The 27948-nt window shown below is 26.6% G+C and overlaps 1 protein-coding gene across 1 annotated transcript in view; it reads left to right on the forward strand.

The window, feature by feature from the left end:
• The window catches only part of LOC111625832 (serine-rich adhesin for platelets-like), a 56696-nt gene that overhangs the window by 425 nt on the left and 28323 nt on the right, over positions 1–27948 (forward strand). The window contains exons 2-8 of the mRNA XM_023369068.1: positions 4663–4765; positions 5086–5179; positions 10197–10385; positions 17078–17236; positions 24644–24833; positions 26298–26915; positions 27015–27155. Of these exons, the coding sequence (XP_023224836.1) occupies positions 4758–4765; positions 5086–5179; positions 10197–10385; positions 17078–17236; positions 24644–24833; positions 26298–26915; positions 27015–27155 (1399 nt within the window). The 5' untranslated portion in view covers positions 4663–4757. The remainder of the gene's footprint in view (positions 1–4662; positions 4766–5085; positions 5180–10196; positions 10386–17077; positions 17237–24643; positions 24834–26297; positions 26916–27014; positions 27156–27948) is intronic.

The raw sequence follows: 27948 nt of genomic DNA on the forward strand, positions 1-27948 counted from the left end.
AAGACGGCGATATTACATTTAGAATAAATTCTGGAATTTTCAAAAATGGGAGAAGAATTAATAAAATTTAGTTAATAATCATGTTAAAAGTATACAAAATTTTATTAATTCTTCAACCATTTTTGAAAATTCCAGAATTTATTTTAAATGTAATATCGCCGTCTTCCTCCGCGACCCTTTCACTTCTAAAAATTTGCGTAATTGTGCTAAACTACTATACAGTAGTGCAACATTTGATTGCTAATAACTCTGATCAACACTTTTAGTGAATGCTACAAATTTAAAATAGAGTTTGTATACTTTTAACGTAGTTATTAACTAAATTTTATTAAAATTTATTAGAAGACACTCCGACAGTTCCCTTGTAAGATCTTTCTATTTCTAGATTAACCAGGTTTCCCTGTATGTAAAATTAACTCTAACTCAAACTGTGATAACTTGAAGTCATGTTCACTCAAAGTTTCTTTTTTTCCTTTTTCTGATTGTGCAGCTTAGGTATTTACATATTAATCAATTTGACTTCAAGTTAACTTGAATGAGTTTTTATACAATATTTTCATAAATACTCTGGAATTTTAATTTTTCATTCAATAAAATAATTAATGTTTATCTATCAAATAAACTAATCAGAAACTTTCTACAAAGTGCAGGAAATATGTTTGACTAAAAATAAACATTGTATCGTGTGATGATGGGTGGGGTATTCGCTTCCAGATAGCATGTGATCTAGATACTGTAACCGCCATTCAAACCTACTTGTTTTCTGAACTTTTTTTCATTTTATTTGATTGCTGATGGATTTATCTGACTAACTAACATAATAAATATAGATTTTTGATAAATTAATTTAAAAAAACAATTATAGTCTGATTCTCTGTAAAATTTTAGCCTTTGCAGAAAAATTCTAAAAATATAACAATTGTAGAGAGTGGTTTTTTTGTGATAAAAAATAAAAAACAACAGACTGATTCTAGGCACAAAATATCACAGTTAAAAAAAATCCTTACTAAATACTTAGGAGTGAATAGATCAACCATTCAGGAAAACATTTCTCAGTAGCTTATTCAGTTAAGCATTTAGTTTAAGCAGTTAAGCATTAAGCATTATTCAGTACCCATTCAGTTAAGCATTTTTGAGTTTTTGGACAACACTAATAGGTTTACATTGACACAGCAATTCTATGTAATAAGACCTAGGGAAATATCATATGAATAGTTTATTACAGGTTACGATGATCCAATGCACGAAATCTTGATTTTTAGTCAAATCTTCATAATGAAACTTTTAACTCTAAGTTCGAATTTTTTCCTTCCTTCAAATAATTCAAGTTAACCAGGTTCCACTGTAATTCATAAAAATAAAGTGCTTATTATAAAAATCTTAGAAATATTTTTAATGAATTGATGATTGAGTAATTTAAATGCAATTTAGAAATATTTTTTCCTATATTGGCTTTTGTGTTAAAATTCATTTATAATTAATAAATACTATCTAGTTAATCAATAAATTTTATTGAGTATTTTACTGGATACACCACAATGTTTGATTAATAGAGCTGCTGAAATTAATGTCCAAATATATTTACACTATTCTAATATTGTAATAGATGACTGCTGAATGCTGGTTAATATGTAAAAAACCAACTAACTCAATAGCTTAAAAATTAGCAAAATTGTCACTTACTAGTCAAGCAAACATTTTCATTCACTCTCAATTGGACATCTTAGGGCTCCAGATTAAATTATAACCACATGATTTTTGAAAAATAAGATGTGTGTGTGTGTGTTGATTACACATACCACACCATCAGATCATTCAAAAATCATGCAGTTATAATTTGATCTGTACCCCTAAGATGTCCAATTGAGAGTGAATGAAAATGCTTGCTTGACTAGTAAGTGACAATTTTGCTAATTTTTAATCTATTGAGTTAATTGATTCTAATATTTATTCAACTTGAATTTAGATTTTAAAAATTTTTTAAATTTGAATTTAGGATTAAATGAAACTGACTTTTGTTCAAGTAATTAAATTACAAAGAGCTATTAAAAATCAGAAATGATATTAGATTTATTGGTTTCATTCAAATAATAGCTATGACTACTATTTTAAACTGCATTTTAAAAAGTATTATATGTGTATTTATAACTGCACTTAATAGACAAAATGCAGTTATTATTCGAAGAAAACTGGTAGTTTTTATTTTATCAAATTTCCTTTCAAATGAATAATTTCCTTTTTAATTTTTGTTAACATTTTTCAGAAATTATTCTCCCAGATTAGTGTTGTTTTTTATTTTAATTTTTGAACATTTTGTTTAATACAGTAAAGTTTTAAAATACATTAATTTAGGTATATATACTATATTTTAAAAAAATTCTATAATAAAAACTAATGCTTGAGTTAAATAAAGCTTATCTGCACTCAAATGTATATTGCTGATTTACCATATAACAATTAAATTTCTATTTTTGGACAAATTTTAATATTTGCTTGTAGCGAATGCTTCTGTCCATTAAATTAATTCTTATAAATTTATTTTTACTTTTGAGCTTTAATGTAATATATTTCTTATTGATATTTATTAGCATATTAATTCTTGATATTGTTGAACTCTGAGATAGCTGAGTATATCTACTCAGGCAACATCATAAAATACCTACTATCAAAACTATCAAATATAGATTTTTGTAATAACTATTTGACTTTTTAATATTTTAACATAAACATTTTATTAGTTTTTCAATAATTTTGGACATTAAGTTTGAATAAGATAGTATGAATATTATATTTCTTTAATGCAATGTGAATCATGTTTCATTCTAAAGACATTTCTAGTTGATTTTTTTTTTAAATTTAATAAATTTAAAATAAGTCTCCCTGTTTTACTTGCATTACTAATACTCTCTTGAAGTAGTTTTACTTATATCTAAGTAAAACTCTTCTATTGTCATAAAGTTATTTTAAAACTATTTCTTGTCTAAATTGACTAAATAAATATAATTTGACTTTTTCAAAAATCAAAAATGAATTTTTTTATATCCATAAATTTGATTATTATTGATTATGATGATGATGATGATTTTTGAATTTATATGAAAACCTTTGTTATGATAGATGCAAATTCTGATAAAACTATTACTGAATTTAAGAATAAATTAAAAGCTAGATTATTATACTAGTTTTATTCTGATAGACATTTTCTTCTTATCCTTCTTTTGAATATTAATGGTTATTAAACTTCTATATCGGCTTCTAATCTGAGAATTTATCACACCTTCTAGGACACATTTAGACACTTTTGAGACTTTTTTGCTGTTCTACTTTATTAAATATGCATTTTGGACAGTTACATCCCTCTTCAGTTTAAAGTAGATGCTTTTCAGGTTATAAGTTGTTTTACAATGATATTACATTTAAAAAAAAAATAGGAAAATTACCATTATAATACATCTATAAAAAAAATTATTTTTGATTTTTGCTACTTTGCATAAATATATTGTTAATGTTATTCCGTGTTTCACCCAAGTAAAGATACTTTCAGTTTTAATCTAACAACCTTTACTTATAAGTTATTGAAAAAAAAAAGAATATAAGGAGACTTAGCTCTGCTTAACATACACCTTTTGTCTTTTTAACTCTGGTGCCAATTGACGACAGCCCCCTCAAGTTCTTTCTGGTTTTTGCTTACTAAATTAAATACTCCCAACATATATTCACATTCCCTGAAGACTATAATTCTTATATTATTAAATATATATATTTCTTCTTTTTTTAATTGTTTGTGTTCATATTTTTATAAAGTATTACAAATTTGTCTTTCTTACTTACTGAAATTTCTTTTTTAAACCTACTCACTTTTTAAAAACGGAATTTTAAAGAATTTTTTTTTCTATTTGCAATTTCAGGGTATAAAAAAAAGTTTACTTGCTTCAGTACTGTTTTGAATAATAATATTTAATTTTGAAGAAGTTTTTAAATCCTTTTAACTTTGATTAATTTTTAAATTTATGATGGTAAATAGGATTTAATTATTTAGATTAAATCCATATTGTATTGCAATAAAGGTTAAAATTTTTAAAATTTAGTCTACAATTGCTATCTATATATTTAAAAATAGCAAAATAGTTTAGTTTATATATAATGTCTCATATATCATATTCAACAATATGGTTCAAGTTAAATCTCGTGAAATCTAGATGTGCAGAAAATTCTAAAAATTGAATGTGAAAAATTTGATTGAATTATCAACAGTTTTAGTGATTTTTGATTAGTTGTGTGACTGATAGTACTGTCACATACTCTATTATTAGAATCCTTTTGCATTGTATGATAATTCGTATTTTAATCATCTTAACTTGCGTAACTTGTGTAGTTTTTAAAAAATATAACTTTAAATACATTTGTAATATTTCTATTTACAAAATATAAGATATTGTTTTTAAAAGAAGTTTTGTGAGATACACTAAATTTTTCTTTAATAAATTATTATACTTACTCATTAGTAGTTATTTCATTTTTATTTTACTGTACTAACTATCATATAAGTTGTCAGTCTTAACAGGCATATCCATCTCTATAAGTAGTTAAATTCTTAGTTTTAATATTTGTTCTTAGTTCAAGTTTATAATTAAAATTTATATTTATTACTAAATTTTGCAGGTGAAACTGATGGTAGATGTTGTGAAGATTTGGAGACATTAAAATGGAAACCTGATAATGATCTCTCTGATCAACAAATAGATCAGTATCTCTCCATGGCAAGGTGAGTTAGAAAATAAATTTTTTTTTTCAAAGATAAACATGTTTTTGTTATATCTAATATTTTAATATAGATTCATATTAATTTATTTTGATTGTTTTGTGCAATTAATTTGTGTAATCTGCTGTCCTTAAATTTACTTTTATTATTTGCTCTGATAATTGCTTATCTGATTTCAAATTTTGAATCAGATGAACAATTTAAAGTTGAAATATTAATAATTGTTTCTATTTATGTAATTTCATGACTGTCATCCAGTCAATTATGATAATTTTGAATTTCAAGAAAATAATTCTTTTGTTATATATTATTATTATTTTCAGCAGGGCTGTTAGTTTGTTTGCAAAGGCTATTGATACATGTCAAAATACAGGAAATGGACCTGATAAAACTTTACAAACAGCACTAAGAGGTTTGGTAAGTTAGCTTATGTATTTTAATTATTAGTACTTTGTCATTTGTTGAAAATATGGAAAGACCCATAATTATAATTTCTGCTAATGTCTTACTTTACACATTCACATACTTGATAGAATAAATATATTACATAAATTTAATACAGCTCATTCTGATTTTAATATTTCCATTACATTATTATTGTTGTGTTGAGATGGAGTTTATCTTACTTTTTCCTTAAGATTTTGGTCTGGCATAGCACTAACTACAGAAAAAAAAATGTTTAGTGTATGTATATACAGTGAAAACTGCTTAGGCGACCACCTGTATTCGGCGGGCACCTGTCAAAATGGGCAAAAATTTCTGGCACGGAATAGTTTATCCATAGAGTCTTCGTATAAATTACCCGTATTAAACGACCACCTGTGTAATGCCACCACGGGCATCGATTTTTGGTCCGAAACAACATACAACAACTGCAATAAGTGACCACTTTCGTGAATGTATCTGGTCTAAACTATTGTAAAAACCTATCTCAACAACGTTTCCACCTCCTAATATAATGAATTAGTCTAAACTCTTGTTTGAACACATCCCGGGCAGTTCTCCCACCCTTGAAATTAGGTGCAGGTGTTAATAAATTAGTCTAGCAACAAAGGAAATTCATTTCAGTTTGTTGGAAAATGTCCAAAATGCAAAGTGCTGTCGTTAAAAGATCATACTAAAGTTATCACAACAGCAATTAGCAGAGAAGTTTAACTGTGGGAAAACAAAATTTATTTTACCCTAGACTTACAGTATTTTCCTTGGAGGTGTAAAATATTGTACATGATACAATTAATCGGCTGATCTCATCGTTTGATAAAATCTATTTTTATTTATTTATTTTGAAGCTTGTATGCAGTACACGTGCGATAAATAGTTTCTGTATTAACCTATCTTATTTCCATGATATTTTTAGAAAAATAATATCCAAGTAATTTTCGCAGGCAAAATATTCAAAAAACAATAAACGCATTAATGCAAAAATCAGTTTTACTTCCTTTTTCGATTCCGCAATTGTAATGAAATCGTATAATGAGAAAAAATAATAAAATTGTTTTATTATTAATTAATTAAGTACAATAAGAAAAATTATTAATTAAGAAAATATGAAATATTAAAAAAATAGAGTATTTTTAAAGTTAAAATAAGATTAAACTAACGAAAACCAAAAGCAAAGTGATGGAGAGATAGGACACGCTTGTATATTGATGACGTAATACACGTAACTGAGGAGTGAATGAAAAGAACCAAGTCAAATTAATTAAGTCGGAAAAAAGAAAGTATGCATTATAATCGAGAAAATGCAACTATTGTATTAATCTATAAAATATTGGTGTTAAATCTGTCTTATAATATCATGACGACTCCTATAAATCAGGTTATCCGATAAGAATAAAATACAATACCAATATAGCCCTATCGTTGAAAAAATTTGCTTATTTTTGCTCATCTCGAGTTTTGCTTAGTAGAAATGGCTGAAAAGTGCACAAAATACGTACGGAAATACGGTATTACAGCACCACCTGTATTGGATGACCACCTGTCTAAAAGACCACTTTTTGAAGGAACCGTGGGTGGTCGCCATAGACAGGTTTTACTGTATTTGTATTTAATAATTTCCTGACTGTGTGAGTATATTTAGTATGTATGTGCTGTTGTAAAGTCTTTCTAGAATTTTGACTAGACTTTTATGTAGTGTATGTGGTATGATACCTGTGCAAGAAAGGACTAATGGTACAATAAATATTTTATCCATTCTCCACAGATACTTAATTTTGTAGACAAGATCTGAGTATTTACCAGTTTGTTCACTGTTTGCATTTTGTATGTTGTGAGTGTTTGATACAGCTACATCTATGGTGTATGTGATTTTGTTTTGTTTGTCAATGATATCTAGTCGGTTGTAATGGATTGTTTTATCTGTGATTTATAGCTTGATAAGTAGTATATTTTGTGTGTTATTTTCTTTGATCATTTGAGGTGTGTATTTATAATATGGTTTCTGGACGTGCAATAATTTTTGCTTGTGTGCCAACTTTTGATATATTATGTTTTCTATTTTGTTATGCCAATTCGTGAAATGTAAATAGTCAGTTCGTGATAAAAGTTTGCAAGCTGATATCATGTATAGTTTTGTGCATGATGTGGCATTTTCTACAAGTGTTATCTTTTAAAATGTGCTTTCTATATATTTTTTATATTACTGACTTGGTCTTGGAAGGTTTCGTTCAATATATTTCTTCAAAGAGACATCTATGAGTCAGCCAGCAGTTTGATGCAGTTCTGTCAACATTATCGTGGCTGAGATTGTTAGATAACCATCTAAACCAGACCAAGTCTATCATTGGTGTGCCATGATGCTCTGAGACCAAGACTATCTGATGGTGTCTTTGCACATCCCATCAATGTTTTTCATGATATTTTGTATTTTAAAAAATTGTTTTCACATATCTATTAATGTAAATGTTAAAAGATGAAAACTATAACCTATCCAGGATCATTGTACTAGTAATACATGACAATCTTTCTGGTAGAAAATTTTCACATTTAAAAAAATAAATAAATCTGAAGCAAAATAGAAGATCAATTATCTGAGATAATATGAACTAACTAGAAAAATTCCCATCAAGTATGACAGACTATTTTCTATGAGAAAGAAGAACATCAATAATAGTGTCATTGAAAATTGAAAATTTTTTCAATTTTCAATGACACTATTATTAAAAATTGTCAATTGAAAATTTTTTTTATAATTGTCATAGAAGCAACAAAATGTGGTTATTATTAAGGTAAGTGCCATCACTGAGCTGAAACTGATTGCATCTTCTTGTGACAGAACATAAATTTTTTTTTTTATATTTAAAATTTAATTTATATATTTAATATATCCTTACATTAAGTAGCCAATACTCTCCATCAAAACACAAAGAGCATCGAAGCAAAATTTTATCTGGATTGGACAAAATTAGCAAGAGTTATAAGGAATACATACATACACACATAGACAGACAGACAGATTAATTAAGGCTGTTATATTAATAATACTATATTTTTGTTAACTGAAAAATAGGTAAAGCAGATTGCCATGACCACTTTTTGGAGTAAAAATTACAAAAGAAAAAGATTTATATGGTGTCACTTTTAAGCCTCTTTTTTTATACCTTAATGAATTTAATCATATAAGAACAATTTTTTGTCATATATTTTATAGCTATACATGCATAAGTTAAGAAGAAAAATGTATGATATATTATTATAGTTACATTTTAATATGAATGATTTATCTCACTATGAAGTTAAATGATAAAAAGTAACAGAAATGAATCATTTGAATTAAATGTTATGTTCTTAAACTTCTTTAAAGTTTTTGTTTTCTTAAATATTGTAAAAAAAGTTTAAGAAACTTTTATTTACAGTGTTCTGCAGTCATCTCAGCATCAGTTGCTCGATTTACAGTTGAGATTAAAACTACTAAGTAAAGTATTTATGCACTCAGTACATGTAGCCCTCAGTTTATGCTGCAGTTCCATTCCTACTAAAGCGGTGCAAATCGAATTGGCATAAAATGAACCCTTATTTACAGTGAGGTATAGTGTTAGGTTCTACATAAGTGAAAAATAAGCAAATAATTTTGCTTATTAATACAATATAATACAAAATACATATAAATTTAATTTTTAAAATGTATTTTATCATAAAATAAAGTGAAATGTTTTTATTAAAAAATTTTAGTTTTGGATCCTTTACATTTTTCAGAAAAAATATTCATCTTTAATTGTTTACATTTTTTTTTTTTTTCATTAAGACTTTTGGAATATGATTGAATGGATGCAATGATGCTCTTTTTTACATTTGCACTTCGCTCCCAATCATTGTCTAACTCACAAAGTTCATCTGTCAAACTTTCCATAGTTGAAAGGATGCGCTTTAGATTGGCCGTTTTCATAATTCTTGGAGTTTTTTCTTCTTCATTTTTCTCTATATTGGTTCCGCAGCACATTCAAATCTAACAGTTTGTGGAACGTTCTCTATTGGTCTAGATCTGACCAATCCCAACAAGCCATGATTCTGCCATGACACATAGTGTCGTAGTGGACTCGTGTCTCGCTAGGATTGGTCAAATCTAGACAAAATCTAGTCAAATCTAGTATAGGGAAATCGCGGAATTACACAGCAAAGCAGCGAAATGCACAGCGGCATTATTGTGAATCGGCGTAAATTGAACCAGCATAAACCGAGGGCTACCTGTACAATTAAACGAAAAAAGCTTTACTGTTAATAAAAAATAGTACATAATAGGACTTAAAGGTTTGCCTGGATAATTAGGGTTCCACTGTATATACTGAGTTTACTCTAATTTTCTTTTCCTTGTTAATGAGAAGATATTTTATCAAATAAATATACTGTAGACTGCTTTTGTTATATTTTATATAACATTTTTTTAAGTGATGATTTTTGGCTATTTTTAAATTTGTTTTACTTATTCTAATTTTTCTTCAGAAAATCCTACTTTTGCTACATTTAAGTCTTAAAACACACAGGAGTACTGTTAAAGATTTCTTTCTGAATTATTAAAGCATTTAAACTTTTTTACGTGACACTGTTTGGGTCCCTTATTTGTAGGATTACCTAGAGGTTTGCATGTGCATTTGTAAAAGCATAAAATTATAAAAAGTTGTTAATTAAATTGATGTGTAAGACTGCCAGGTTTTTGAAAGTATAAAAATTATTTAATTGAATTTACATTTTAAGATGTTATGCAGATTATTTTAAAATTAATGCTGTAAAAATTAATAGATTGAAGCTCTATGTATAATAATTGTCTGATGGTAATGCATGGCCAATATTGGATAGAGTTAATCATTCTATGTAATTTTAATACATATTTTTACATATTTAATTTACGCTGTATTTTTATTGATATTTTGTTATCAAAATATTTTTTAAGCATTTTATCAATTTTTTAAAAATAATCTTCAAATTTACTTTTTAGTCTGATTTTGTAACCTCTCATCATCCATGTCACCATGATGCAGGATGTCAAGTTCCAAGCCCTTCATGTTGTGGAGATCATAATTGTAAACACAGTATAAAAAATGGTTGGACGCCAACAGAAGCCCAGCTATTTGCTCGAGCTCTAGAAGCATGTGGAAAGAATTTTGGTGCAATCAAGAAAGAGTTTGTAAGTGTCAGTTATTGATTAGTTATTTAAAAATATTTCTGATGTCACTTGTTCTGTCCCTTTTTTTATAATTAATAATTATTGCATGGAAAAATAAAAACTACTTAATAAGTTAAAGAAAAGACTATACAATATACATTTATGTATTAGTGATTGAAATTTTAATTTTCTCTTGTGAATAAAAGTTTCCATTTCTTACAAGGAGCAAAGATCTTCAAAGTAAGTAATTGCTTTTTTGTATGCAATTCTTTGAAATCTTCAGGACTTTCGTTTCTACAGTCTTCTCTCTCTGTTTTTTTTTTTTTTAAATAATTGTCTGTGCGAATGTTTTTTATGATTATACTAAAAATTCTTACCACTATACTAAAATATGAAATTCTTAAATAAAACATTAAAATGAAATATGATAGAAATACGATAGAAATGATGATTTTAAATGCTCTTGTGAAAAAATTATAAATTGATATATTTTACATTGACAGTTACTCTTATTTTAGTATGTTGTATTGAAAGTGTTTTTAAATTTTGGAGTAATAGTTTAATTTAATATTTTATATATATTTAAAAATACAAACACCCTGTAACGGAATTATAGGGACGATTGTTAATTGATGATCATAACCTTTCATTAATAAAAGAAACAGTAAAAATGATTTATTATATGCAAATTAATAATTTTAGATCAAAATACAGTGTTCTTAACTTATCAGTATGCTATTGTTTAGTTGGAAAGAATTAACAAAACAATACAACAACAATTTTAAAACCAATATAGGAATTATTGTAATAAAATTCATATGAACAGCTGTGTAAAGTTTATTATGCTGATAGGGAAAGAGAAGTTTGCATAAATGTATAGAATCATTATGCAGTGATAAAATAATAGATCAGGTGAAAAGTCTGGATGCACATGAAGTTGAAATGCCTTGAGAAACTGAGGTAAATTAGCAGGAGATTCATAAAATATTTGTTTTGTATAGTTAAATCATTATTATAACAAATAAAAATTGTTTTAAAACTCACAAAAAAATTGGTATTAAATAGAATTTAAAAAGGTAAAAATTATCTCAAGATAAAATGAAGTGGGGAAAAAAAGAAATTTTATACTTCCAGAGAGTCACAATTTGATGTGAATTTCAAAGACCTGAAATTCAAATCCAATAGAAGATATATCGGGTATTCAACCCAAAATGTATAAGCAGGAAATAACAGCATAATACAACTGGAGAACTATTCTTAAGACAAGCTTTGTTAGAAAATCTTGCAATTTCTATACATGTACAATGTTTTAATTCATTGAAACCAAAGGTGGACAATAAATTGTTGTTTTTTTTTTTCTTTTTGAGAAATTAGCTTTGTACATGTTTACAGGAACCTACTTACAATCTTTTTCAAATTTTTGATTTTAAGAGTTTTTTTGTACATAATGTATCAATCTATAAATTATTTTGTCTTACAGTATAATGTACTTTATTATTTTCTATGTAATATGATTATAAATATTATATAAATACCGCCTATTTTCAGAAAGTTACAAAAGTTAGCTGTTCCTATAATTTTGTTACAAGATAGGTGTATTACAATGGTTTAAAATTTTTACAGATGGCATTCTTATATTTTGAAATTTTTGGAAATTATTATAATTGGTATTTTAAAAAAATAAATCTTTATTTAGCATTTTGTTATTAAATTAAGCATAATTATGATGTACAGTTAAACCTGTCTATAATGGAAACCCCAAGGGACTTAAACAACTCTTCTGTAGTAGACAGGTTTCTGCTGTATATAGGTTATGTACTATAGATATCCCTTGATTAATGCGATTAATAAATTTCTTGATGTTACCGTGTATATCAAAATCACATTAATCAAATACAGTGGTACCTTGGTACTCAACCAAAAATCACCAACTGCTAGAACAAACTTTTGGTTAATAACAAATATTTTTATTTTAACTTTAATGTTTTTGTTCATCTGTAAAAAAGTTTTTTAAGATAAAAATGAGTAACCAATTTAAAAATAAAATCTTACAGCTGCCTACCTTCAGATTATACTCATTTCAGTTCATTTTTTCCTAAGTGAAAAAAAACAAACTGCATATGGAACACAATCATCAGCATGTTTTACAACCATTACAAGTGGATGAAGTGTTTCAACAATGTGTCTGTGACACACTAAGATTTATTGCAAATTCATGAGTTGTTATTCATCAATCTTTAACAATTTCTTTCTGCGATTTCTCTTCAACAGCTTTTGGGGACCCATACGTTTTGTATCCTTTAGTTCAAAATTTTCCAAATGAAACTTTCAAAACCACACTTGACACATTTCAGAATTTAGAAGCATCTTCCTCATAGACAGTACAAATATTTTGTACTGTTTGTATAGCGTGATATCCTTTACAAAACTTAAAAAACATGCATACTATGCCCATTGTGCATTTTATCTGCAGACACTTTGACTTGATTTTATTCAAATCAAATGTGATATAAAAAAGTTTAAATTTAGTTTCAAAACAAAGAATACAATCTCACATCAGGAAGAATTTATTAAATTTCACAACTTAACATAAATGCATGATGTAATTATTAGTAAAAACAGCTGTTAAAAACAATACATACAAACTTTCCATTCAAATCTCAATAAAATTGGGCATGTGTATTTTTTACCTTTTTTAATGATTATAATACATGTAGGTGTGTAGGCTAGTAAACTACTTGTTAAATTTGTATTAAGTTGGATAAAGATACCAATTTTTCTGATATATGGCCTGATTTTCCTTTCTGTTTCTGTGTTGGACAGATTTCACTAGATACAGGTTAATTTACATTACGTTTTGCAAAAAATTTAAGGGATGAAGAAATTTTCCATTAATGACAGGTTTTTGCTATATACAGGTTTCATTACAGATAGGTTTGACTGTATTAGAAAATAATGATATGGTTTATATATTACTGTTCTTTGTAATAAATTCATGTTATCAACTGTCATGAAAAATGAAAAAATTTATATATTTATTCTTTTAAAAAAGTTATTTTAAATTGCATCAGAAAATACAAAAACTATAATGAAAAATTATTTTTACATTGTGAGAAGTTAAATTTATAATCAAAGAATTTTTTCATTAATTAAAAAGAGAGAGAATATATCAGAAATTCTATTTATTCATATAATTTTTTTCATAAAATTGTTTCCTGTTTAAATTAAATAATTATGGAATATATTAGTTTTTAAATATTTTAATATATTGGAAATGGTGTAAATTTTTAAAAATGTCATTTATTTTAAATAAAATATGAGAATATAACACACTAATAGTAGTAATTCAATTTTTATTTTTTTTTAATTAATATGATTTTCATTATTAAAGCCAAATGATTACTGGATTATATCAGGCTATATCACTACTACTATTGATAATTAAATGCTAGTGATATAATCCAATATAATGTAGCATCATTTGTCTTTAATACATAACTATTGGGTTTTAGAAGTTGATATTTGTATGATTTTCATTATTGAAAATTGATGTAAAAATAAATGAATGTTTCTAGAAACTGAACTGAAATTGTTTTAAAATTATTTCAAATATCATTTTTATAATAGAAACGATTGTTTTTATTATATATGTTCAAAAAATTTTTAATTTCAATTTTGGAATAATTGTAAATGATGGAACAAATGCTACATCAAAAAAGAAATTTTATTAATTACTTAAAGGTTTAGATTTATGGTATCTTAATTTAAGAATTATCTTATTACTAGATAGTTTTCATCATGCTTGTCAGAAACAATATAGTTAAAGATGTTACCTTTTATCCCAGTCAGGTTAGTCAGAACTCCTTTGTTAATATGTTACCATAATATGGGGAAAAGATTGAAATGTATTTAATTAATCTCAAGATGGAGTTAGATAGATAGATGAAATCTGAGACCAGATATGGAAACTTTATGGGCAGGAGGCCTTGATTAACTATATATGAACTTCTGTCCAATAAACCAGAAGTCACGTTATTCTAATTCAAAACTTTTTCCCTGTAAGCAGTTGACTAGCTTGACTCTACTGTTAAAGGAAATGTATGATGTACAGGGGCAATCTACTACTATAATTTGAGGTTGAGAGCATATATATTAAACTAAATAAATTAAAAATATGATTAAAAATTACAGCCTGGCATTGCAACGGTGTCATAATATATTAACAAGCTATTATTTATTATGTTCCCATATAATGCCACTTGTTTGTCAGACTGACTCAACTGGGACCATGACAGTGTAGATGCTCCTTCCATTTGAATCCCAGATATGAAACCATACGAAAAATTCTGTAGCCTTGAAAAAGTTTCCTTGCTATCTTTTTTCTGAATAATAGAGATATTTATATTTGTTCGGTTTCTTGAATGATATGAAGTAGTGCTATTTGTTCAACAATCTAATTTTGGATGTTAAAATAATAAAATTAATAACATTAATATTAATAAAAACAACATAATAGAAAATAATCAGGAGGTACTTCATTGTAATATTCACTATCTGTTGAGAAAGAAAAACAACAAATGAAAGCCATAAAACTTTGGTTATTATTATATATTAATAATAATGTTTTTAAATTTCTGTGTCTCTTTCTCAAGTGAAATTTTTTTTCTTTTGTGTGTATGTATATATATATATATATATATATATAGTAGTGATGTAACGAATATTCGGTTACTATTCGGTATTCGGCCTATTTTTTACTATTTGGCCGAATACCTAAAAACAGGAGTAAGAAATAACAAAAACACAGTAAATTAATCATTTTGGTATTTATATTTAATATTATCAGGTTAGTGTTGTTTGTTTATATTTATTTATAACTTATAAATGCACAAAATAAAAAAGAAAATACAGTAATATTAGTCACATGTATTCACAATTTATAATTACAAAGATCAGCAGACGTACACACTTACTCGTTCAAGAATCGTCGCACATCTGGGGTCTGACTCAGCCTATCCTTCTTTTTAAGCGCTCTTCCCTTTCTCTTTCCTCTATTGCTCTAGCCCACGTATGCATACATCATAATTTCGCGCTCACGATACTTTTGATTCGTCACTTTTCCATTGTAGATTTTCAATTTTACAATTACGTGACTCATAGCCTGGTGATAACGGAGGAAAGAGACAGATAGGATGACGGTATAAGTCACAGTTATGATTTCACAGATTCGAGACAGCTCGGTAGCCTGAATGGCCCCAGGCTTTTGCCCGTGCACGCTAAGTTTCTTTCATTACAAGCATTTAGCTTTCCGAAGTCAATGACAACAATTGTTTGACATTGACGACTGCAAATTTCGTGCCAATAAGCTGCCTCGACTTGTTCGATTATGTTATCAACTCAATTTCATATTTATTTTCACTTTGCGGTCCTTCTCTCTCCTTTTTCCGTTATTTACACATGTAGGTCATTTTATTGTTATCCACATTTGATATAATTTATTACATACAGTACTGTAATGACGCTCTTGTCTGTCCGCTACAACTGTCAAGAATTAACGTGATTGACGAAGCGTAGTGACAGTGGGCCAATAGAGAGCAGGTCCTTGCCATAATGCGCTTTGCGCACCAATTTTCGTACGTGTGTTAATCAAGCCGAATATTTGGCTATTTGGCCACGCTCCTGGCCGAGTATTTGGCCTGAGGCCGAATATACTATTCGTTGCAATGCTAATATATAGTTATTTCCTATAGAATCATTATATTATTCAACTCAGTTCTTTATTTATTGTAATAAATACAGATTACACTCCCATTACCAAGGGAATATATTATTTAAATATCTGAACATAAAGAAAAATGTTTACTTTCTAAATCATTTACCACAATTGCATGCAGATAACTCACATGTTACCTGTGTTTGAAAGATGATTTGAAAGTGGGTGCGGGTTATATGATGGGGCAGGTTATATGCCAATTTTAAATTACAATTATGGGTTTAAGTTGATTCACACTGTAACTAGGATCACATTAAATGGGAATCACTCAAACCTATCTCTTTTAGCAGTTTAAGTGTTTTTCAAGCACAAAAAGGATTGTTCACAATAATATGTACAGTACTACCCAAAGTGTATCCAGTGAAATGAGAATAATTTTTATGACATACTTTATTAAAATAGATGAAAATGTACCTAAATGTACTAGGGTGCAGTGGGCTGCAGGCCATGGGTTGGACATCCCTGGCCTAAACACAATTCTGCCTGAATAATCCAGAAATTAATATAATTATTATAGAATGTCTAGGCTTGGTTGTTTATGTGTATCTACAATGATTTGTTAGCAGAAATGAAATTGGAAAAGCAATATTTTAGTGCTTGAAATGGCAACTTCTAAACTGCATACCAGTAATTATCTTGCTTTCAATGACTACCCTGGAGGTAGAGAGTATACAATATGGCAGGCTATATGAAGGTTTTATTTTTATTCTTGTAATTTTCTGTGTTGTATATGCCACTAAGGTTTATTCACACAAAATTACAGTAACTGTATCTATTGAATATCGTTTATAGTTAAAACATTTCTATTAAAGCATTATTTATTTAATTCAAAATCTATGAATTATATTTTTATATGCTAAAAATGAAAAACATGACATCAGTTATAACATTATAAATTTCTGTTATATGTATGAACATAAAATTGTTTTATTTAATATAGTTGCCATGGAAACCTGTGAGGAGCATTATTGAATTTTATTATAATGGAAAAGAAGAAAAGTATGATAATCAGTCTGCTCGACAATCACAGCAAATAGCAAATTTATCAGAAAATTTAATCACAGGAAAGGAGAACATATCTGAGGCACATAATCTAAAGGTATCAATAAATTTTTATTTACTTTGAATATATCTTCTATATTTAAATCTCATATATTCTACAATTATTTTTTATCTAATAGCATTAATTTAAGTCAAATTAAAATAATTAGTACTATAACAATTCTTTTATGAATAAATTTTATCTCTCACTGTCTTAGATGTTTGATAAATGTTTCTACGAGCAACATTATTGATTCAGATGCTTAAGATTTTAAAATCAAGATTAATATAAATAATTGTGAATGATATTTTATTTTTAATATACTTAAAATAATTTTAACCCATGATCCTTTTTCAAGAATATTATCTTACTCGTTAATGCAGAAAATGAAAGCTTTCAAAAATGTATTTTAAAAGAATTACTTGGATTTGATAAACCATTCATTTTAAAATTAAAATAATGATTACAAAATTTTCAACTTTAGATATTTAATTTTTTTTAAATAATTTTAAATGATTTTAGTGTGTAATGAATAACTATTTTTTTAGCTTTAATATATTCATAGAACTTATTTTTAAAAGATTTTATTTACAATAGATAATTTTTGTTTGTTTAGTAATTATTGAATATATCACTATTATTATTTTTTTGTACTTTTGTAAATAACTGCAATAAAATATATTAATTATGTATTAGCTATTTAAAGTTATTTGCTTAATAGAGAAGTTGCTTATTAGAAGGGGAAAAAAATAGATTATCATACTAATTGTGTAGCTAAACTGTTATAATGTTTATATAATATGTAAAAAAATATTTGATATTAGTAAAATTTAAACATCTACAATTATTTTTGTTGATGTAGAAATTCATTCTAAAGTCACATTTCTGATTTACAAGTTTTTGTTGTGTGTTATATACATTAAAATTCAACCATTTATTAACTGTATTTATGGGTAACGGCTACAATATTGGAAATAAATATTATAAAGTCTCTGTAAATCCGCACTAAAAATATATAAATTTTAGGTTTTAGCGGTAGACCAATACACAGCAGATAGCTAATTACTTCTCTTTATTTAATCACTGTATATGCATTTCGGTCCTATTAAAGAACCCTCTTCAGTACTACAAAATATAAATATTATAATAAACCTTATGCGAGTAAAACTACCAATATAACAATTAATATTTTAGTTTTTCATTACCATTTAGGTACACAGCTTGGATTCACATTCCATTAGCACTTTCATATCAAGTGTATTTAGTAACTTTTTCTGATTATCTATGGTCGTATTTCTAAATTACTATAATAAATATTATTCTAGATTAAAACTTTATAATTATTCACAACAATACCAAATTTAAAAAAATTTTTTTTAAATAAATTTTAAAAACATTTTCTATAAGATTATTAAATATGGTGATTAAATATAACTTATAAAATTTAATTTTTAAGTAACATACCGTTTACAATAAATCATACTCTAAGCTTCTGTTCAATGGTCCGTTGTCCGTACAATTCTAAATGACACGCCCCCTTTGACTATTATACTTCATGACATCATCTGTCAATTTCCTCTATTACAGAAATAATTATAGTTTTCATACTTAACTCGATTCAGTGTCTTTCAGTTTGGTTATTGTATTGTTTTTTTGGATTTGCTTTGATCTCATTGTAGGATTAAGTTTTTTTATTTGGAAAGAGATGATGAGTTTGAACCAGATTTTTCTTAATTACCCTTCAGCTTGATAAGTTCTTGACTTATGAGCTTGATTGCAACTTTCCCACACTCAGTACTCTTCAATATTTATAATTTTATTTCTAAAAAGTTTGAAATGCTTGTGTGAACCTTGGAATAGAAAATGCTGTCTGACTCTAGACAATTTGAAGGGATGGAATTTTAGTTAAACTCCTTGTATGTCATTTTAAACTATATTACTGTATATAATGCAATACTTAAACATGTTTTCCATGCTTTTCAACCTGGGACTTATTTGAGATTGGTTTTACTTATAACAGCACCTTTATTCCAGTGTTTTTTTGAGGAAATACAATGCGTTAATTTATTATATTTTAAATTCAGTATGTTAATTTTGTAATCTTTATCTGAATTTATTAGTCAAAATATAACCTAGCAGTTTTCATCTATTAGTAATTACACAAACTTTGAAGGTGAAGAAAAATTGATGCCAACAGTGATGGTGATCAGAGCACCCCCAAAATTGGAAAACAATAATTGATTGAAACAATTTCTTTTTACAAGTTTAAGTTTTGAATAAGTTTATTATCACATGTATTATCATGCAGATAGAGATTTAATTAAAGCAATGGAGAATAATCAAAGGAAGTCAGAAATGTTTTTAAAAATAAAGACATAAAGTTGAACATTTCGGTTTTCAAATAAAATTGTAATTTAGTAAATAATTATTCTTTTGAGTGAAGATTACTTGCAAAATTTTGTCAAATTAATGTTTGAATAGTCAAAAGTTTAATTATTTCTTGAACTTACAATTGTATGGAATGTACTTTTTGAATTTTTGCTGAAGTAGAAAATGTTAAGATTGGAAATGTTTTGCACTACCCTCTCTAAACTGTAATTTATTTATAAGATATGCCTACTTAGATGCATTAAATCAGATCTAAGTTCTTGCATGTAGCATCTAACACTCATTATGTGTATGACAAAATGATGTTACTTTGACACATTCTTGTACTCTAAAGTCTTGAGAATAGAAGCTACTAAATATATTAGCCTTTATAATACAACATTAAGTTTATTTTTGCATTTTTTTCAGTTATATTTGTAATTGAATGGGCATTAAACTTTTCATTTTGCTCAACTACCAATTTTGTACTTACCTAACAACAAACACTGTAGATAGGCTAGTTATTCATATCTACTGTATAGTATTTACTACCGTGTTTCCCCGAAAATAAGGACAGTGTCTTATATTAATTTTTGCTCTGAAAAATGCGCTAGGTCTTATTTTCTGCGGATGTCTTATTTTCGGGGAAACACGGTAACAAAGAACTTATAATATGTAATGACATTGTTTACTTATTAATAAGATGCAAACAATATTTGGCTAATGGGAAGAAGGGTGTGGAGTGGTCATCAGCATAGCCTACCAGTAGGCGGGCATTTGAATTGCCACTAAAAAATGTTGCTTCAAGCTTGATAAAAATTGAGGAGGTACTTTCATAATTTGACAAATATCTGTGCAAGTTTTAGTCAAATGAATAGTTTTATTTGCAAAAATGATATGACTAGTGAATTGGAGCCCTGAAATAAGAGTTAAAGTATTTGGGCCTCCTGATGAATATAAATTTGGCCAATAGTGATAATTTAGTTTGAAATGAATTTGGTGTATGAAAATAGATTGATTCAAATGAATGTCATCATATCTTATTTATTTATTTATTATTATTAAATTTTTANAATGACATTGTTTACTTATTAATAAGATGCAAACAATATTTGGCTAATGGGAAGAAGGGTGTGGAGTGGTCATCAGCATAGCCTACCAGTAGGCGGGCATTTGAATTGCCACTAAAAAATGTTGCTTCAAGCTTGATAAAAATTGAGGAGGTACTTTCATAATTTGACAAATATCTGTGCAATTTTTAGTCAAATGAATAGTTTTATTTGCAAAAATGATATGACTAGTGAATTGGAGCCCTGAAATAAGAGTTAAAGTATTTGGGCCTCCTGATGAATATAAATTTGGCCAATAGTGATAATTTAGTTTGAAATGAATTTGGTGTATGAAAATAGATTGATTCAAATGAATGTCATCATATCTTATTTATTTATTTATTATTATTAAATTTTTAATGTGTAAGAGTAAGTCTGCATGAAGTAACCCTATCTATGATCCCATATCTGGTACTCAATCCTAAATGTTTTTGCTGTATTTTGGTTAAAAAATGTAAAATTAGAATATATACTTTTAAGCTATTGCTTCTAATCTGTTAACAATTATTATGTACAAGATCAATACTTCCTATACTACAGATTTATCATACTAAGTCCAATTCTGGAAATTTATTGACAAACTAACCAAAAGTTCCTAAACAGAATGCTTCTTGGCCTTTCTATGCAGAATTTGGTGAAGATATTTTTTGTAAAAGACTTAACAGCTTATTGTTAGTACATTATAAATTTGATAGTTTTAAATTTGAAAGGATGAAAGGATAGTTTTAAATTTCTAATGTATATAATTTTTGTCATTTATGAATCTAATTTTAATCACTGTTGTATGTTTTATGGATATATGAATGGATCTGTTGGTCAGTTTGGTATCTAATGTCTGTAAAAGTTTTTAAAAAATATCAGTTGATAAGTCTTAGAAATCTTGTTAAAAAAGTTTAAAGTGTACATTATATAATTTACCGGGAAAAAAGAGAAGTAAGTTACAATTAAAATTTATCATTAAAATACAGTGAAGCATCAAATCCATATTAAAAGGCCAGACTTTCAAATTTAAGCATTTTGAATCAAGTTTAGATGTTTAAATTCAAGCCAATATTTCACAAGGAATGTAGGAATATTTACAATGATTCAAAATATAATTTACAGAATTACTGTAGTTAAATAAAAAATATACTAATTGTAATTTAAAAATTTTTAAAATTATGAATTCTGACTAAATGTTAGTATATCAACAATATAAGCTGAAAGAACACAGGTCGAAAGAAGATCAACAACAAAGTTATTGTTAAAAGGAGGGTTAATATCCCTTTTTTCGACAGCTGGATTCATATTTTTGACACTTTACTGTTCAAAATTCAAAATAAATTCATGCAAAAGCTACTTAGCTATACCAGATAATAATAATAATATGTTTAATTAAACAATAACATTTTCATTCAAGAGTTGGTGTACATTATCTGTAGACTAAAGACATTTCAGGAATTTGTTAACCTATGGGAGATTGCAACTACATATATAAGACAATGGACATTTTACAAACAAAAGCTGTGTCTTATATGCCATATAATACCAGTACATGTTAAATCATGTTTGCAGTTTAAATTTTTTTACATCATATTAAAATTAATGTGTACAATAAATATTCCTAAATTTTATTAATTTTCTGTATACAGGTATGTACTGTATGCAAAGTAAAAATCACTGTTTTATTGTTATAAATATAAGTATTTATAAATTGTTGAATTTATAAATACTTTGAGGCTGTTTTGAAAAGTTCTTCCTACACAAGAATTTCAATAATATGCAAGGTATTTATGTGAACTGTGTGTCTGCTGTAAGCTTAGAATGCCCTCTACCAGGTGGTGGCATTATTTTTACACTAGTTACCATCCCTGTCCACACAAACTTGTGCCACCTGATCTAACTTAACCACTGTCCATAAGCAAAATCCTAACCATTCCAGTAATATATTTTTACTTGATAACAGTTGGCATGAATAAGTTTGTCCATGTGAGTTTGATACTATGCAACTATGACTGTTATGGCTACTGCAGCATTAATCATGTGGACTTAATGTTAACTGGATCTTTCAGACTTTGTCCCACCTCCTGACAATACTCACATCCATACAGTATTGCCATGGACAGAACTCATTTGTCAATGAATATCAATGGATGCACAACCCTCTGTCATGAGGAATTCAATAACACAGCATTATTTCAACCATATTACAATTTACAATTGTTTTTTTTTATAAAAGTCATCACTTCTTTCAAAATCAAGCTTTTTGTCAATTTATAATAATTAATAATATAAAAAGATTTTAATAAAATAATATAACAGTTGATACCACACACAGTTTCATTTATTATGATTAATAATATAAAAGTTATTTCTTAAATAAAATCTCATACCATCTGGGGAAAGTTAAGTACTTATTGTTAGAATATTTTACATCATTTATTATATAGATAATATGTAAAATAGTTTTAAGAATAAAAGTGTGTATTATTATAGTTACATTTTAATATGAATGGTTTGTCTTACGATAATAAAGTTAAATGATAAAAGGTAACAGAAACAAATCATTTTGTAATATATATTATTATTATTATTATTATTTTAAATTTACTTTTATGGATTACAATATGAGTAGTAGTGTATTTACTTAGATTTTTTGCCTTGGATAATGTGGAACTTCAGTTAATTGGTGATTGGATAATTGGGGTTCTACTGTATTTCATATCTGAGTACCAAAATATAAAAATATATATTTTTATATTTGTATTAGATTGAGTTAAGGAGGGGGTTACATTAAAAAAAAAATTTTTTTTAATTTATTTAAAACGTTTGACTGTCAAAAATTGTTCAGACTATGAATATGCAATATCCTTGTTCATTTATATATGAGAATTATTTTCTTATTTCAGTTTTATTTAATCTTAAATATTTTAAGAATAGGTTAAGATGGTTAATATTTTAAAATTTATTTTTGTATTAAATTTATGTCTAAATTATTAAACTTTTTATAACTAATTATTTTAACATAATTATAACCATCTTGCAGTTAAATAATTTAAGGCATTCTAATTAAGCTGGTTACTGTGCTATCTAAAAGCCAAACAAACATAAATTTTAAAAAATATGATTCTAAGAATATAAGAAACAATATATTATGGTAAATTAAATTTGATTAATTTTAAAATTATGATTGGAGACATCTGTCATACTATGCAAAGCTAGTCCAATAAGATAGTATCATAGGAAGGGTAAAGTAAAAAAAATTTTTAAAATTTTACCAGTGAAAGTATTTAATTTTTTATTTTCAAAATAAAATTGATTTACTCTTAAATGATCACTTGATGCTCTTGGTCTCAAGTTACAACACCAAAGAAGTGACACAAACAAGTTGTAACAGATTTAATGTGTCACATGTTTGTTATTGGTGTTTCAAGTTTAAAATTATTAAATTTAAATTAAATCATATTTCAATATAAATTTAAAAATGAAATACATTTAAGCACGGGAATTATCCAAATTTATATACAATATATACACTAGAATGATTTCATTGCATATATACAGATTCTGATAATTCCAGTTCTGTTTGTAATTTCAGAATAATCAGCAAATTTTTTAATTATTTTTTCCACTTTTTGGATGTAAAAATTCATCAATTATTTGATTCTCTAAATAAATTCTGGTAAATAATCTAAATTATTATCATCAGAATCTTATCTTGGCCACTATCAGAAATATTCTCATTAAAACAGTATGGTCTTAAAAGTTTTTCCTCTTATTCATGCACTAATTTATCATTGAAACAAATTATTGTCTTTGTTTTAAAAATGAACTAATAGCATAGTTTGTCTTATGAATTTTGAATGCATCATTCTAAAATCAGATCATAGTATAATATCTAATGATAAATTTTTATCATTAGAAAAGTCGTGATTCTAAGATAATATATTTTGTGCAACAACATAAATAAAACTTCTATACTTCAATAAATTTTTGTTTCTGTTAATAGAATGAAGATGAAGAGGATGATGATGATGATGATGAGGTAGACAAACTTGAGGATTGTGATTGCAAATTAGAAAAAACTGATTCAAAATCTGATCATGATACTGAAACACAAAATGAAAAAACTTCAAAATTAAACCAACCTAACAATGAATCCACATCATTCAATCTTGGAAGTTTAAGTTTTTTCCTTGGTAAGAACACTTAAGTTTTTATTATGTTTAGTTTAGTTTTTGTTTTTTTCTAATTTTTTGCAGACTAGAAAATACAATTATAAAGAATCTGACAATATCATAATTGAAGATTTTTTTTAACTCCATTTATTTTTTTTATTTTATGATTTAATAGAATGTAGATTTTTTAATCTTAGGATCTTATATATTATGCTAAACTAACTACTTTAATTAAGTGTACATAAACATTGTGGATTTTCTAAATAAATATTCAGTAAATATTTGCATATAGAATGAGAGAAAAGACTGATAAATTCAAACCACCAAATTTCTTGTTCTATAAAATGTAATTTTATTTCATTCTATTTTATACAAATTTTAATGTGTACTAGACTTTTTATTAATTTCATATAAACTTGTGTGATCAAATTCTGATTGGAAATATTTCTTTGATTAGAGTATATTCAGTGATTTAGATTTAGCAGTTTGTTCTTTCATTTTATTACTGAATTTAAATTTTTTTATGTAAATATTGAAATACTACTCAGTTTTCATATTAATCAACTATTTTGGTCCCATCTTTATCAGATGATGAAAACTGATTCAATCTAAATATATAAAATTGCTTGTCCTGACTGACTCACTCATTCATTCACTGATTCATCATCGCCCAGAGCAAACCGCTTAACCTAAAGAGGTGAAATTTGGTACACAGTTAGGGTANTATAATATATTTTTCTTGTACTCATTATATTATATTCTTAACTACACTACATTTTTTAAATGTAGATCTTTTATTTGAGAAGAAACTTGCATCTAATTATATAAAGTTTTAAAGATTTTATAAAAACTAAAATGAAACAAAATAGTACTATCTTTTCATAAAACAGATGTCCTGACTTTTAATTCATGAACTCCCCCTTCATCTTCAGAAGAAAGTTATTTTCAAGAAATTTTCTGTTCAAATATTTAAACAGTAAATTTTTGTCATGGCACTGAAATTGTTATTAAGACACGTAATGCTTGAATCAAAAAGTTTTTGCAAATAATTCACATGTGAAATTGGAGAACAACAAATCTCCAAAAATTCTTATGAATTAAAAATTAAACTTCTGCTTTATGAAAAGGTACAATTTTTAATTTTTATTTTAGTTTTTTAAAATAAGTTGAATATTCAGATTAAAATGAATTCACTAGTTAATGGATTATTAATATATTTTTGTTTGTGGAAATAAACTAGTGATTTTCATTTAATATGTAAAAATTACTTTACTAAATTATTTATGAAAACCTTATTTCCTATAAGTTTCCTATAAGTTTGTTAAAATATTCATAATTACAAAATTTTTGTATGACTTTCTGATTAGGTCTCCTATGTCAAAAAAATTTTTTTGTAATAAAAATAATTTGTTAATTTCCTAAATTTTTTTGGTGAATGTGCTTGAAATTAGTTAATATACAGAAAATTTTATTTATTTTTTGTAGGAGGCCAGTTGGTACTGAAATTAAATGCCCAACAAGAAAATGGTCCTGATAATCAGAATTGCCAATGGGTTCTTTCTCAGGATACACCTAAACTTCCGCCAAATAGAAAGGGTAGAAAATCTAAGAAAAGCTGCAAACAAGGTTCTATTACATCTATAGGAAAGGAAGAAATTCAACAAACAAAGAATGAAAAGAAACAAGAGTTTTGTATGGAAGAAAGGGAAGAAGGAAGTGGTGTAAAAAAAGCAAAGTTAAAAACTGACTGCATTCACTCTTCTTCAATGGAAGAAGCTAGTGATTTCTGTAATATGCCATGGTTACCTCCAACTGAAACAAAACAAGAACGAACTGAAAAATGTGATGATACACTTTATAAAACTGAAACTTGGTGTCATTCATTTTCTTCTTTGTGTCTTTCCCAATGCAAAAATGAAAATTGTACTCATAAAGATAAAAACTGTTTGAAAAATACAGGATTGCTTAATTCTGAAGACAATATAACAAGCACTATAAAAACTGAACCTGGTTTATCTCCATCATATATTATGAATTCTAATGTCAGTTTAAAAGAAGAAGATTCCAAAGAATCAGTTGTTTCGATGAAATCTTATTTAAAAGGTATTATAATGTTTTTTGGATATGGCAACAAATCTACAATCTATTGTATTTGCTAAGTTTATCTAAATAATTTCATAAATATATAAATATCTATTTCAGCTTTATCTGTTCCATCATCTAGTTTATCATCTCAAAATTGGGTGGAACATTCAAATATTTGGAGAAATTCAACGAAATTTAATGAAATTCTTACAAAAAAGGAAACATGGTCTCATAGTCAAACATTACAAGATTCAGATGGTATGCAAGTTTTAATATATCAAATATTGCCTTTAATATATATTTAGATGAATGTATGTTTAGTTTTTGCTATTAATTTGTTTCAGCCATATGATTATATTCTATATTATCAAATCATTTGTTATTACTTGGTAGTTGGACGGAGAAAGGATTTGTGATCTTTTGGTTATGGCTGCAACCATAATCAGGGTGAGGGGGATGGGGTTATCTAGTAGTGTGTTTATGGAGAGGATGTCTAAACTATTTAAACTTTTTATTTGAAATCAGTTCAGTTTAGAGAAAGGACTTCTATATGAAATAACAATCAATACAACTTGCAACTAAAATTCACTGCAAATAAAACAAGAAGTTTTGTTTTGCCTTATTTATAATAAACTATTAATGACAGAATAATCTGATTTCATTTAAAAAACATTTTTCATTTAAAAAGAATTTTGATAATTTAGTGGATGTGATTTCTCACATTTTGAATAATCTAAAAGATGATGATAAAATAAGGAAAATAAATTTTATATGGATAAATATTTTATTATTTTTAGTAATTATTTGCTTAGAGACTGATTTGAAATACAGTAGAGCGTCGATTTTCCGAATCAATTGGGGACTGGGGTTGTTTGTATAACTGACATTTCAGATAACCGATTTATGTACGAAAAAATAGTTTAACGTATTCGATGCTGAAATTTTTCTCCGTTGCATGTCGCTTTGCGTTGAATTTTTGTCGATGTTAAGTCTAACAAAGACTAATGTATCGTTAAAAATTATTTTTTTATTTTGTACAAACAAAATAAAT

This window comes from Centruroides sculpturatus, unplaced genomic scaffold (assembly GCF_000671375.1).
Source record: "Centruroides sculpturatus isolate CEXI.00-Female unplaced genomic scaffold, Cexi_2.0 scaffold267, whole genome shotgun sequence".
In the NCBI taxonomy this organism is placed as follows: domain Eukaryota; kingdom Metazoa; phylum Arthropoda; class Arachnida; order Scorpiones; family Buthidae; genus Centruroides; species Centruroides sculpturatus.